The sequence below is a fragment of the Vulpes lagopus genome, chromosome 6 (genome assembly GCF_018345385.1).
Source record: "Vulpes lagopus strain Blue_001 chromosome 6, ASM1834538v1, whole genome shotgun sequence".
Taxonomy (NCBI): Eukaryota; Metazoa; Chordata; class Mammalia; order Carnivora; family Canidae; genus Vulpes; species Vulpes lagopus.
In genome coordinates, this window is record NC_054829.1 from 118,497,269 (window position 1) to 118,513,150 (window position 15,882).

The 15,882-nt window shown below is 40.2% G+C and overlaps 1 protein-coding gene across 1 annotated transcript in view; it reads right to left on the reverse strand.

The window, feature by feature from the left end:
* ANKRD50 (ankyrin repeat domain 50) overlaps positions 1-12,246 on the reverse strand; it is a 30,879-nt gene extending 18,633 nt beyond the window's left edge. The window contains exons 1-2 of the mRNA XM_041759121.1: positions 12,112-12,246; positions 9,583-10,530 (exon numbers count right to left, since the gene is read on the reverse strand). Coding sequence (XP_041615055.1) covers positions 9,583-10,094 — 512 coding nt within the window. The 5' untranslated portion in view covers positions 10,095-10,530; positions 12,112-12,246. The remainder of the gene's footprint in view (positions 1-9,582; positions 10,531-12,111) is intronic.
* Between the last annotated feature and the right edge of the window lie 3,636 nt (positions 12,247-15,882).

Consider the following 15,882-nt stretch of genomic DNA (forward strand, 5'->3'; position numbering starts at 1 on the left):
GTAAGTTTATATTTTACTCTAAAGGTAGTGAGAAGCCACTGGCAGATTTTAAGCAGGTAATTAATACGATCTGATACTCCAACTGGTTTGTGAAGGTAAGAGGGACAACAACAGCAACAGGAAGACCATATTGGGAGGCTAGTGCAGGAGTCTATGCAAGAAAGAACAGAAGTAGTAGAAATGGGACTGCATAGAGGTGAAGACATTTGTTTTATCACTGAAATAAAATAAAAAATAGTTAATGGATTATTGAATGTAGGGGATGAGTGAAATTGAGGAATCAATGATTTCTAAATTTTTGATGAAAATTATGGATTTTGTACGTGAAGTATTATTTCCTTAGCTTTTTTACTGTTAGCTATTTTTACAATAGTGGTATAGTATTGGTTCCACACCTCTAGCATTCTCCTTGAACCGAGAAGCTAGCCACAACATGTCCTTCTCATGGTGATAGTACAAACAAAGAGGATAAACCCAACTACTCATGCACATTTTAAGCCTCTGTTTGAATCATGTCTACTGACATCGCACTGGCCAAAGCAAATCACATGGTTGAACCAAATGGAAAAAGTCAGAGAAGTATATTTCTCCTCTGGTAGAAGGACCTGCAATATCATATAGCAAAGACCAAGAGTACATGGAGAGATGAAGAACAAAAACAAATCAATCTATCACAGTTTCTATGTATTCAAATCATGAGTCATAATTGTAAAAGGTCTGTAACTTCTGGAAAGCTCCTAATCTTTCTTCTAGATAACCGCAAGATATAATTAGTTCTCCTAATTAATACTTATTTATTAAGCAATTATATGAACACTTAAAATTCTATTTTATTACCAATGGCTATATTTAATTATGCATGTACACAGTAAAAAAACAATAACAGTAGAATATTTCTCAGATTAGAATAACACGAAAGACAAAAAAACTGACTGAAAAAAAGTAAGACAATTATATATAGTATGGTCAAAGACATAATGAGAACAACAGTAGGGTAAATAGGCAACCAATCAGAATATACTTAAAAATGTATTTCTAAAAATGTAAGCTCTATGCCCAACATGGGACTTGAACTCACAACCTTGGAAATCAAGAGTCAAATGCTTTACTGATCGAGCCAGTCAGATACCCCTTAGAGATATTTTTAAGGGCAGAAAAGCATCTACTTCATAAATTCAAGCCTCTACCATATGGAAACCATTTTATTTCATAACATTTTTTAAAAACTGCAAACATGCTAAAAACAAAGTAAAAACAAAACAAAACCACCTAAGAAGAAAATAATCTACAATATATATATAATAAAAAATCCATACCTTTATTATACATACATGAAGTTCTCACTCAACACTGAGAAAAGTTAAGAATATTCTTACTTTTCACATCTCCTACTAGCTTTAACACTCCTACATGCTTAAAATGTTTATTGAAACAACAAATGACCTTATGTGCTCTGATGAGGCTTCTGAAACAGGATACTACTTTAGATGGAACAGAATGAAATTATCAAGAGCTATTAAGATATGCAGAGAAATTTGAATTTGTTGTATAGGTTATCACAGTCTCAGAAGAATGACCCAAAGAAAGCACTGTTTTACTATGGTTAATTGGCAAACTATGAACAAAATGAATTGGGATATAGAGTCTAAAATTAGGTAGATCAACTAGGAGTAGATGAATAAATACTCTAGATTAGGGTAAAAGATTCAAGAAACATTCTAAGAAAAAGATTAAATGCCTTAGAATAAACTAATAGGAAAAAAAAAACACCTCTAGAAATAAGCTCAAGGCAGTGCTTCTTAAACTTCAATGTGGGGGATCCCTGGGTGGTGCAGCAGTTTAGCGCCTGCCTTTGGCCCAGGGCGCAATCCTGGAGACCCAGGATCAAATCCCAAGTCGGGCTCCCGGTGCATGGAGCCTGCTTCTCCCTCTGCCTATGTCTCTGCCTCTCTCTCTCTCTCTCTGTGTGTGTGTGTGTGTGACTATTATAAATAAATAAAATTAAAAAAAATAAATAAACTTCAATGTGTACAAGATTCACTTAGGAGATGGGTTTAAAGGCATATTCAGATTCAACAGACCTGAGATTCTGCATTTTTACTAACCTCCAAGTGATGCCAATAAGGTTGATCTTAAGATCACACTTTAAGTAGAAAGAGTCTAGGAAATAAGAATTAAGGAACAACTTAGATAAAAAAGTCAGTTTTCCCAGAATTTCTGATAATGATCAAGTTTCATATTATATGCTTTCCATGTATCCTTCCATCTTGGCACCTGTTAAAGTTGCATTTTTACATTTATTTTTGTGATTATTTGTTCCATGTATTTCCCCACACACACTTAACCCGGTGAGTGTCCTGTTTGGGTCACAACTTTAGCCCTGACACTGAGTGTATTTCAGGCACCCAGCAGGTGCAGAATATTCATTTCAGAAATAAATGAATGAGCCAATGAATAGAAATGTTAAGAGAGATGATGATTTGAAAAACACAGAAAGGGCAGCCCTGGTGGCTCAGCGGTTTAGTGCCGCCTTCAGCCCGGGGTGTGATCCTGGAGACCGGGGATGGAGTCCCACGTCAGGCTCCCTGCATGGGGCCTGCTTCTCCCTCTGCCTGTGTCTCTGCCTCTATCTCTCTCTCCGTGTCTCTCGTGAATAAACAAATAAAATCTTAAAAAAAAAAGGAAAAAAAAAGAAAAACAGAAAGTGAAAAGATACATGTTGATCAGAGTGAGGATAAAAGCTGATGATACAGGGATCCCTGGGTGGCGCAGCGGTTTGGCGCCTGCCTTTGGCCCAGGGCGCGATCCTGGAGACCCGGGATCGAATCCCACATCAGGCTCCCGGTGCATGGAGCCTGCTTCTCCCTCCGCCTGTGTCTCTGTCTCTCTCTCTCTCTCTCTCTCTGTGACTATCATAAATAAATAAAAAAAAAAAAAAAAAAAAAAAAAAAGCTGATGATACAGATTTCATTGCTATCATATTAGACATGAGCATTGGTAGCCATGTAAAGTAAATAAAATTATTGAAGGAGTATGTTTAAAGAGAGAAGGGAGACCTAAGTATGTTTTGTTGAACAAATACTTAGAATCTAGAGGGTTCACTAGGGAGGGTAACCAAAGAACAGAGTCATGGGATTTGGAAAGGAAGAAATTCAAATAATGAAACAAATTCTAAGGCTAAGATAGAGTGAGCAATGAGTTCAAAATCTACTATGCATAAATATCTTTCTGTGATTATGGATACATAGAAGTCTGACTTCAATAAGTTAAAAAATGAGGTGAAAGTAGTATTTGCATACAAAAATTCAAGATATGAAGATTTAGTGGGAAATTTGAAAAAATCTATTTTTTTCAGAGGAATAGGAAACATGTTTCTGTATGAAAATGCCAGTAGGAGCCAGGCTGGATTTATAGACAAATGAAGTGGTCTTGGAATAGAGTAATAGAGTTGGGGAAACTCAATCAAATGAGGGCATGTAGGCCCCATCTAAAGACAGCAGCTAACTCAGTTCCACCAGATTACTGATTCAAAAAAATGAGAACCTAATAATGTCAAAATTTCCATTTCTTTCCAAGAACAAATAAAAATCTGGATGTGTGTGTGTGTGTGTGTGTGGAATTTCCTGAATTGGGTAAAAAATATTCTATTTGTAGGGCATAACTTTTACTCTCTCTGGTCTAAAAAAAAAAAAAAAAAAATTCTGAGCTAAGAAGTAAATGAAAGAATGACCAAGCAGAACTAAAAACGTGGCTGAAATTAAACAGCATAAATATGGACCAATAGGTTATGTCATTTTTCTTTTTTTTTTTTTTTTAGGTTATGTCATTATAGCAGAAGTGACTAAAGGTTAAGGAATCGTTCGTAAAAATGATAAGGTGTACCAGGAACGGGAATCAATGGAAGGCTCTTAATTATGAAGTATAAAAGAGAAAGAATCCATCAGGGGTAGAAAGAAGAGGTTTTAGGAAGGGAACATGGGCGGGTTTGCATAAATGGAAGTCCATCTTAAAGTAAAAATAACATGGTTAAAAGTTGGAAACAACAGACAATTCAATGAAAAATAACTATCTTAGGCTAAAAAGAAATATAGAATTTTGATTATGAAAATGATATTCATTTATTTAAAATATGAACAGTAAAGATACTTTATAAGATCTTTTAATCTGATAATCGCTAGGAATAGATAATGACAATTATTTTAAATAGTATTAGTTATACAAGACAGATAATGGAAAGGGAATATTTTCCCTTGAAAATACCCCAAAACCAAAAGTAAGAGGGAAGCACACATTCCAGTCTCATTCTGTTCTTGTCCCTTTGTTGAGTATGCCAAAAATAGTTGGAGCCAGTTAAGACAGAAGATAGACATCTGACCACTTAAAACTATCTGGACTAATGCCATATTCATACATGCTAAAGAGCAGACACAGCAGGTTAATAAATTAATAATCACTATACCAGACTGGTCTGCATGGAAAACTGACCTAAATCATATAACATTTCAATTTTTTCTTTTGCAAGAGCTTCAGCTGTCCTTCAATTAGGTTCAGACATATTCTAGATAGATAAGCAGCATTATTCACTCATTCAAATGATAATCATTTATCACTTACTGTATGCAAAGTGCTGTTCAAAGCACTAAGGTAAACATAAAAAATTAATCAGTCGTGAATAATGTCATGAAGAAGCATATGCCTAATAGAGGAGATAACAGAAGATGCATGCATAAAGAAGTTAAAAATCTAAAGAGATACAAGTGAAAAATTGTAAATATTCAAGGAGAAGGAAATAAAAAGATTAGAAGATTTAAGCATTTGAGGATTCCCATCTGACATAAACAAATGTCATTTGGTCTTCAATTCCTTTCTAACAAGCATTTCACTACTAACACATTTTTTTCTGCTAAACTCTCAAAGTTTAGAGTCAGTCATCCTAATTCTTCATCACAATTTTATTCCATTTGCACATCGCACAGAACAAAATTCTTTTACTCAGGAAAATTGATATAACACATAGAAAACTCATACCTGGTTCTGTAGATTGTTAATTAAAAATAAAAATTACAGAATGAGATCTACCAGGAACAAAAATTTGTATTTCCTAGCACCACATCCATCTAAATTGCCAAGAACACCCTTGGGTTCAAGGACCATGACAGGAAGGTTCAGAAAGGAGTTTCTGGTTGAATGAAATAACCACATTCATTCATTTCTGCCTCTAAACCAGTCACAACATCTGAAACTACCACACTCCTTCTCACATTCCCTAACTTAGATATCTTGATACTTCTGTCAAAAATAACTGAGATTTGTTTTACAGTTTTATGACTGCCAGGGAACGGTAACACTAACTCTAGAAAATACACAAAATATACAAAGTTTTCCAAAAAGAGCCTGAAAAGGCAAAACTGGCAAAGGGAAAAAAAGCAAAAAAAAAAAAAAAAAAAAGAAATCTGTCTCTAATTCTCAAATAAAAATGTAATTGTCATTAACTTAGTTTCATCAACAGAAATGAGGAAAAAAATCTAAATATAGCAACAATAGCTTTGTTAATTGTTAATACCTTAACCAATTAAAAGAGAAAAACGGAAAAGGGAAAAAAATAAATTAAGGGGTCTTCATCCATCATTCCCTTTAGCAGATCATATAACTCTTTGCAACTAGTGTTAAAACATTCAAGTGTTTCATGAACACTCGAACGAGTATTTACCCCAAATATTATTTCCCTTTATACAAATAAATTTTATTGTAAGAACTTAAGCTCCATGAAGGCAGGGCCATTTGTCTGTTCTATTCACTGATTTCTGTACAGCTGAATTCGACCTAACACACAGAAGGTTCTCAAGAAGTATCTCCAGCTGAACTGTGCTTAAAACACAAGACTCAAATATTTGCTATAAAAATCAATGAATATCAGAAGAAATTTTGTGACAACTAAATCTAAAAATCAAGATACTATATTATGACAGAAAAGAAAGAAAGCAGCATTTAAGTAGAGTAAAATAACGTTCTTTTTTTTTTTTTTTTAAAGATTTTATTTATTTACTCATGAGAGACACAAATAGAGAGGCAGAGACACAGGCAGAGGGAGAAGCAGGCTCCATGCAGGGAGCCCGATGTGGGACTCGATCCCAGGACTCCAGGACCATGCCCTGGGCCAAAGGCCGGCGCAGACCGCTGCGGCACTCAGGGATCCCCCATCTTATTTTTATTATCACATAGGAAAAAGGATTTCAATAGACCAGTAATTAACAAGTTACCATGTAGGTGTATGACTTCATCTAAGAAGTTTTTTTTGTGGTATTACATATTCTATCTAGTATTATTGAAGATAAAAACTAGGGAAAATTTTAGGAAGTAAATTGAAGAAAGTGTATAAAAATGTATTCAATAATAAATCGCTTCTCTGCAATTCCCCCAACTTTGTGAATCTGTGAAGAACTAAGATTTTTATCAATTTTCTATTACTATTAAATTGTTTCATACGTGAATATATTAAACTATCAATACTATTAAGTGTTAGATGTTTAAAAAGTAACAATACAAAACTGGTTTTTAATTTTTTTCTTTTAAAGATTTTATTTATTTATTAGAGACACAGAATGAAAGAGGGGGGGGGCGGTCAGAGACACAGGCAGAGGGAGAAGCAGGCTCCATGCAGGGAGCCTGACATGGGACTCGATCCCGGGTCTCCAGGGTCACACCCTGGGCTGAAGGCGGCGCTAAACCACTAAGCCACCGGGGCTACCCTTAATTTTTTTCAAAAGCATATTATAATATGCTTTGATCTCTGTCTCGCTTAAAATATTATAACTTCTTGAAAACAGTGATTGTTTACCTGTTAAATTACATTTCTCCCTGCCTAAATAAAATCAATTCCTATTAAAATGCTCTAAAGGACTTATTTAACCAATCAATCACCAATAAACTTAAAATAAAATCTTGACTCTCTGTCCAAAAAGTAAAGGCTTAGACCATCTAATGCAAAAATATTTCTCTTTAACTATGAACTGTATTGTCATATTTGTAATTGACTACGGTTATATTAGAGCTTCACAGTCTTAAAGGAAATGTACTCCATAAATCACCATAAACAGTTGTTACAATACCAGAGTCATCTAATTTATTTGATTAATTACTTTAGTGATGAAGAAAGAAAGTGACCCAGGTTTTTGAAAAATCTAGGAAGAGATTAAGAGCACCAAAGTGTTCCAAATAAAAAGGCTATGCTTCCTCTATCAAAATACAGATTAGGAATACAAAGTGATTAGTTCCTTCTGTCAATCCGAAAATCAGGACTGGTGTGGTTTTTACATATAGCTCTAATTGCTTATTTCCCTTCAATTAGTTAAAAGTCACACAGGGAAAAAAATAGGGGGACCATCTGAGTAGAAGGACCTTTTTTCAGAAAAATCTATGCTACCATACAGAATGATATGCTCAAAATCAAAATAAAGCAAAAATATAGACTTATCAGACATGATTTAAAATTTTTAAAGACATTAGAAATTTACATATGAATTCTAAGAGAATAAACTGTATAACTGCTTAATTTAGTTGGACTAATAAATTCAACTTAGCTAAGTTCTTTGAAACACTAATATGTTAAATCCACATAACTTATAAGAAATCGCATTATAAAAAATGAAAATTCAGCTCTTCAACTAGTGTTAGGATCATCAGAGAAAGTAGAAAGTCCATAGGAAAAGAGCTGTTGATAAACAGAGATTTTAAGTATCTTATAGAGTTTTATATATTAAGGATTACACTACTGGTTCCATTCACAGTGATTCCATTTTTAAAACTGTCCACTGAACCTGGTATTTCATATTTGTGCACCAGTATCACCTATCGGATTTACTTGTTACTTAAAAATGATCTAATAGTTTTAACCCTGATGTTGGTGGCTAACAGGAAAAGATAACAGATTTGCCCTGAGTTTTATTGAACTACAATTATACATTAAAAACTGCAGTAATATCACACCTCTCAAAGATACCTCCCTTTGGGTGACTTTAATATACCTGTCCCATGTTTAAATTCATATACCACTATCCATAAAGATCATTCCAGATTACTACTACACATCACTTATATGAGTAATCTGAAACCTACACTCCAAATCACAACTGTGACGCACACCCCTGTCCTCCACAAACTTCCAATCTACTCTCCCCTCGAGTCCTTCAAGAGTTTCTATGACTCTTTGCACATACACACATGCTTCAAATCCTAGCTCTGCCACTGACTGGCCTGTAACCTTAAACAAGCTACTTAAGCTTCCTGTGCCTTGGCTTCCTCATCCATGAAGTGGGAGTAATCACAGCACCTATCTCACAGGATTGCTATGAAAATCACGTAACAATATTTGTAAATCATTTAGAACACTGACACATAGTGTTTGCTATATTATTAGTATTTTCAATTATCACTTAAAAATTAATAGATTTAATGCCATTAAATCTGAGGACATCATAAAAAAATCACTCCTTTCATAGTGATTCAAATCCTGTTTCAATGACTCTAAGGGACACACGGAGAAACAGATGGACATATGGTGTGTCACACACACACACAGGTATGCTAATCTCCACCACACAGTATACCTGCCGCTTTAGGGAACAAACTTTCGCCTGCTAAGAACTATTTACCGTGCAGGGATAAAAGTCTATGGAAAATGGGTAATGCAAGTGACAGTGAGGCAATAGCAAGCACAAAAATAACAATATGCCTGCTTCTTTTACAACGAGCAGAGACGGGTGATATGCAAAGAATTATTCTCAAGGAATCACATTTTCTTGAATACACTTTGGATCTACAACAACTCTAAAAAGCAACTTGCTCACTTCTTAGACCAATTGATTTACCTATGGGAAAATGCTTAATTGAGGTTAGGGAAAAGTTGTTTTTCATATTGACCACTGAAAATACTAAAATTATGCCAGATTTTCATTATTTTATAAATATCACATATTTAAAAGTACCACTTAACTTTTTGTTTACTTGATAGGGGAATAAGTCCCCAAAACACAGATTTTCTGCAGATTCTCAATGGTCAATGATCTCTTTCAAAGAGAACTTCTCTTAGAGAAATAATAATACTGTAACCAAAAAAGATAATAGATTCTATGCTGAAAGCTCCTTTAAATTCAGCATCATATTCAGTTCGCTCTCCCCGAAAACGTAGCCCACTTTCAGGCAGCTAAATGGTTTTCTCTACCATAAGAACAAAAATCCCTCACCAGTTATAGGTAAAAGTAGAAAAATAAATAAATAATTATCATAAGTTTAAAAAAATTAAATTTCAACAGTGCTTCACATTCTGTTATTAAACAAGTAAAATAAAAGACATACTTTTAATCCATATCCTATGCAACACAAAGCTTAAATTCTGTTTCTTTCAATACTCAAAGTAGACATGTGTATTTCAACTACAGATTACCCCCAAATACACAGAGATAGTACAGGTACCCCACAAAATTAAAAAAAAAAAACTAAAAAAAAAAAAAGAGAGAGAGAGAATCTAGAAAACATGTGAATTTTTGCTTAGAAACCACAACACCAGGGCATTCTTACTGTTACCTTTTAAATGCTTCAGCTGGGTTCCTTTCACATTCTCCAGGCTGTAAGAGGCTTTGGACTGCTGGATCCCTTAGTTTATCCTCATATCCTTGGAGTAGTCCACTGCGGCAGATCTGGGCAACTAGACCTCTAACAAACCCTCCAACACACAAAGTATCAGAGTCTTGGGCTTTGCAGAAATGAAAGGCCAAAGCCTGTCGATGTAAACCTCTCTGCAAGCTTGTAGGTGAACTTGGCCACAACAGCTCAGTGCATAGGGCTGTCTTGCCACTGCCAGGCCCTCCTACCAACAACACACCCCAGGCAGCTCCTTTTCCAGAGACAACACTAGCATTATTCCCAGAATTCATTACAAGGGATGGTGTGTTGACAGCACTATTGCAGCAGTTAGTTTTCTCCTGGAGGCAATGCTGAAGCTTGTGGAAAACCCACTCCCTACAGTAAAACTGCTTCCCCTGCAGTAAACTCGTTTGAGCCATTTTGCAGACTTTCTCTTCCCAAGGATTAGTCATAATAGGTTCCTTATCTTCAACATCTGCTAGATCCTGGATACATCAACACAGGTCTTTACATCCATTAGGACATAACTTGCATATTAAGTTGACTTTGAATGATACATAACGAGTTACAGTAAAACTCAATAGCCACAGATGCCACTTGCCAACTGAATGTGCATGACTTTATTTGGCTCTTTACTCTTGATTATCAGCAGAGAGAATATATTAGTTTAACTGTTGAACTGGTAGAAAATTGCCTGGTTCCAAAGCATGGCAATACTTTCCCTAAATCTTGATGGGTCACATAACTCCATGGTTATGTCTGGAGTTTATGTGATTGTGGATGTTTCGAGTGTACAGATGAGACAATACATCTGGAAAACTAAAGAGAATGCCCAATCTTTCAATTTGCACAAAATGCTTCTCCAGATTCGAAGTGTTAACTCTGTATCTGAAAATTAGATGCAGAAAATATGTCCGTTATAGTAAATGCCATCAACTAGATTACGCGTATACAGCAGACAGGTAGCTCTATATTTCTTGTGGAAGGACAGTGGCTCAAACTATTAGACCTTGCCAGTTTCAGGCCTCTGGGCAACTGCCAGCGAGGAAACGGTTTCAAGTCATGGCCTTTCATGTGGCAGAAATGACAGGCCTTCATAATCCAAAGCATTCCTCAAATGCACTTTTCAAGAGGGTAGATTCTTAACGAACCTGTTCACAGGTTTCCCAGGTTCAAGATGCCTGGGAAAATCAACATTTCCACAAGTAACCAAAATAGATCTTAGGGCAAAATATTATAACGTTAAGAGCTTATTTACTTAGAAGCTCACAAAGGATACAATCTGCCACTTAAAATAATCCTTACAAAGATCCATATACTTCCAAAAAAAAAAAAAAAAAAACAAAAACCCATAGACTTAATCTTTGGCACTTTCAAAAAGTTGGACAATTACCACCCCCCCCCCTCCAGAATCATAATTACATTTTCCTTCCTCTACGGTTATGCTTCCCAAACAGCTTACATTTCAATCGTTACCCTAGATTGCTCTTATTGTTGTTTGTAAACTTACTGTAGGAAGAACAAAAAAAAAAAAAAAAAAAAAAAGGGCTTTATGCACACACAGTAACATCCTCAACTCTTGGCCCAAAAGGTCCTTCGGACTAGCTTGGTAGAACAGCGCCAGTTAAAGGAAGCTCCACTGCACTGCACGGTCCAGCCAGTCGAGGACTCTGCTGACTCGCCCAAGTCACACTTCTTTTGTTGATAGTTCGCAAAATCTAGGGGGTCCCTACCCGGGCTGCGGCTGGAGGGGAACGGGGAGGGGAGGGAGGAAAAAAAAATTTTTTTTTTTTTGTTTGAGGGGAGGCTGGGGATGATCTTCCATGAATGACACATCTAACTGCGAGGGCGGTGGGAGTCGGTCCGTCCGTCCTCCGCGCTGAAGATGAAGGGCGCGGACCGGGGCGAGGGATGCAACTACGGCAGCGGCCCGAGGAAAGGCTGCGGGGAGCAGCGGGGCGCTTCGGGGCTGGGGCGCGGGGGGGAGCCGACAGCTCCGGCCTCGGCTTCCAGCTGAGAGACAAAAGGAGCTCCGGGATTCCCAGGGACGGGAACCACCTCGGGACGGCGCGGCCGCCGGGAGCCGCAGGGGGGCCACCTCGCGAGGCCACGCACCTCTTCCCGGCCCCAGGGCTGGGAACGCCCCAACACCCCGCCCCGCCCCGAGATCTTGGGGTGTGTCTCCGGGGGGGGGGGAGGGGTGCCCGACGTCCTCGCGGATCCCAGGGGAGGGGTCGCCGCCCCCGAGGGTCCCCGGCCCCGCGCCGCCCCCGCCGCCGCCCGACCCCCCGGGGCAGATCCGGGGCGAGACGTGGGGTCTGCGGCCGGAGGGCTGCAAAGGCGCGGGCGGGGGAGTCAGGTTCGAGCCCAGCCACAGCCCGAGCCCCCGAGCCCCCGAGCCCCCGAGCCCCCGAGCCCCCGAGCCGAGCAGGGGCCTGGCTCGTGCCGCCGCTGCCGCCCCTCGGTTACCTCCGCCGCCGCCGCCGCCGCCGAGCCCCAGACACTTGCTCCTCCGAGAATCCGCGGCCGCCAGCGCTGCCCGGGCTCCAGCTGCAGCCGCGTCCTCCGCCCGGCCCGGGGCTCGCCCTCGGCTCCAGATCCCCCGCTTGGCCCCCGGCGACGGCCAGTTCCAGCTGCCCCGGCAGCCTCGGTCGAGCTCCTCCCAGCCCCCACCGGCCAACCGCCGCCGCCGCCGCCGCCGCCGCCGCCGCCAGGGCAGTGACTGTCTCAGGCAGCCCGGGACGCCGCCGGCTCCGCCCCGCCCAGGCCCCGCCCCCGCCCGCCCCGGCCCCGCCCCCGCCCCGCGGCCCCGCCCCCGCGCAGGCCCCGCCCCCGCCGCCCGCGCGGCCTTTCTTCGCCCGCCGGCCCCTCCCCACCGCGCCGCCGCCGCCGCCGCCGCCGCCGCCTGTGCCCGGGCGTGTGCGGGCGCCCGGACCCCGCTGCCGGCGTCGCTGGACAACCTCTCCCGGGGGTGGCCTTGGGGCCCCGCCTCCGGGGGGCGGGGCGAGGGGCGGGGGCTGCGTCCTCGCGTCCCCGAGCTCACGCGAGTCGCCGCTCCCACCCGCCCCGCGCCGCTCGGCCCGGAGCCTTCCTTTGTCCTCCCGGCCGGAGGGGCTCGCGGCTCGGGGCGGGGGCGCCCTGGCCGCCCCCGGGGTGGAGCCGAGCTGGGGGGCTTGCCCCTGGCAGCTCCTCACAGCCCCCGTCCCGAAAGGCCACGTCCCCGCCCCGGTCGCGCGGGCTCCCTCGCAATCCCCTACATGCCCGGGCGCCTTTGACTGTGTCAGCCCGGGACGGAGGGAGCGGGCAAGAGCCGGGAAGACTCGTAAGACCGAGACGTGCAGCGGGTGCGGGGCGGCCTCCGCCAGGGGGAGGGGCAGGACTCGGGGTCCGCTGTCAGCCCCGCCCCCCCCCCCGGGACGGCGCCGCCGCGGGGAGAGGCCACGGCCGAGGGCAGCCCGCCGGGCAGTCCCGGGGGCCGCTCGGGCCGGTTGCTCGCGCTCGCGGGGACCCCGCCGCCGTGGATGTGCCTGCGGCCACCGAGCTGGGAAACGCGCCGTCTTCATTGTTTTATCACTGACGCTGAAGCCGCGAGCTCTCCTTCTCCCAGTCTCCATTAATTTGAATATTTATTTCCCAAGTACTAAACCAGCCTGCCATCTGTTTCTTTTGATTTTTTTTTTTTTTTATTTTTTTCCTGCAATTTCAAAGTACAGCTATCGCAGTTAACTAGAGAAACCTATGACCGAATAGATTGCGCTTCGGCTTAGCCTTGCGCTCTGCTTATTCCTGGCTAGGGATACCCATTTGCAGCTTGCTGATCTTAGTATTTATTTATTCTTATTTAAGATTTATTTATTCATGATAGAGAGAGAGAGAGGCAGAAACATAGGGAGAAGCAGGCTGAGCCTAACGCAGGACTCGATCCCGGGACTCCAGGGTCGCGCCCTGGGCCAAAGGCAGGCGCCAAACCGCTGCGCCACCCAGGGATCCCCTGATCTTACTATTTATTTATTTATTTATTTATTTATTTATTTATTTATTTATTTATTTATTTATTTATTTTAAAATGTTTTTTCTGATCTTACTATTTAATTCATTTTGTGTGTGTGTGTGAGAGAGAGAGAATCCTGAGGTTCTATTCCAAAGCACAAGCAAAAAAGGCAGAAGATCTAAATTCTCCAGAATACGAGAGCTGAAACTTGATTTTTTTAAAAAAAAATACAATTTTGATTTGCATTTGCTTAATAAGCCATTTTAATTACCACTTAGCTTGTTCGCCACGAAGCTTTATATATAGTCTTCGACTCCTTCAATTTCATGGCTGTAATATGTGTTTAGAGAAAAAAATTATAAATATGTGCATCGTACTAGCATTTCCATCAAACTACTTGCTAATATAATAATTGAAATAATTTCTGCCCCGTACAGAGAGAAGTTACGGGAACTTGGTTTAGTGGGCCTATTTTTCTTTTTTGAGATTTTATTTATTTACTCATGAGAGACATAGAGAGAGAGAGGCAGAGACACAGGCAGAGGGAAAAGCAGGCTCCATCATGCAGGGAGCCCAATGTGGGACTCGATCCTTGGACTCTAGGATCACACCCTGGGCTAAATAAAGGCAGACACTAAACTGCTGAGCCACCCAGGGATTCCCATATATATATATATTTATGATAACTATCTCAGAACACTACTTGAAATGCATCAGCAATAACTGAGCTGTAATTAACTTTCAGACTTGTTTGGAATTTTTTGGCTTTAAAGTTTATTTCACATTTCACTTTTATGGCTTTTTTGCTTTCCCGAATAGAAACATTTCTGAAGAGGAGGGGCTATGCCCTACACAGCTTTGCATTCCCAACACTTAGCAAGGTTCCCTGCTTGTAAAGCCCGTCTGTTCTTTCATTCCATAATTACTTACTTGAAGCTTCCAACGTACCTGGCATTGTGCTGAGCTTAGTGATGGGTTATACACGACTGTGGCTGGATGAAGATAGTTTCTTAAAATCTGGGCAACTATTGCAGGGCAAAGGAAACAGGATTATTTTAGCCTACTTTTCTTTTGAAATATCCATTCAAAAATGATGTTTTTTGTTTTTTCCACCTCCTCTAAACCATATTGCTGCCTTTAAATCTCTCTCACCAAAAGCTGAGATCTCCATTGTTGGGGAGGAAAAAAAAAAAAAAAATATATATATACATATATATATATATATATACATACACATATATATTAGACATGTGCACATGTATATATCTAATATGTATGTGTGTGTTCATGTTTTTACACTTAGTGGGCCTATTTACCGATCTAACCAGGACATAATTTGAGAACAAAAAAGAGAAACAATAAAATTAATTAAAATTGTTTAATTCTTAGATATATTTATTTATTGAATGGAAGTTTGATTATATTTGATGGAGATATTGAATAGTTCTATTGAAATATTATTTTCCAATAATATAAGTTACATATATAAACACATAAATATATATTTATACACTAAATTTTATGGCTTTTTTATCAATTACATGAATGCTAAAAATGGCATAAGCAGCAAACTCAGTACATATTCACATAGATTAATCAATTTCTTAGTGTATTTTTTTTCTAGCACTACATACTGGTATTTTTCCAGAGAATGCACTTTTTTTAAAATGTAGTTTTCCTTATTTTTAATCTGTTCATAAAAATTGCCTCAAATCTTCCTCAGATTTGAATAAATTTGAAATTATTGACACCATTAATGCTTCTCTGTATACCATGGTATATATTTTTTAAAGGTTTTATTTATTCATGAGAGACACAAAGAGAGAGGCAGAGACCTAGACAGAGGGAGAAGCAGGCTCCATGCAGGGAGCCTGATGTGGGACTCGATCCTGGGACCACATCCTGAGCCACAGGCAGGGGCTCAACTGCTGAGCCACCCAGGCATCCCTACCATGATGTTTTCAATTGAAAATTTTCTCTGTAAGTGCTGAGGTACCTAGTAAGTTCAAAGCAAACTCTAATAAATAAAATATATTCTCAATTTAAATGTCTTTATATTGAAATGCACAGTTTTCAGCCCAAATCTTTCCATAGGAGTGTTCTTTTTTCAACCTCACTCAGAGTAACATCATTCAGCAAATACTTTTACAAGACAAAGCTCATCATATATATTTTCTTTATGTTTATTTTGATAGTTGCAACCAAGTTTAGATACTGCAAAATTATGGGTCTTCTCATTTTTAATCCAG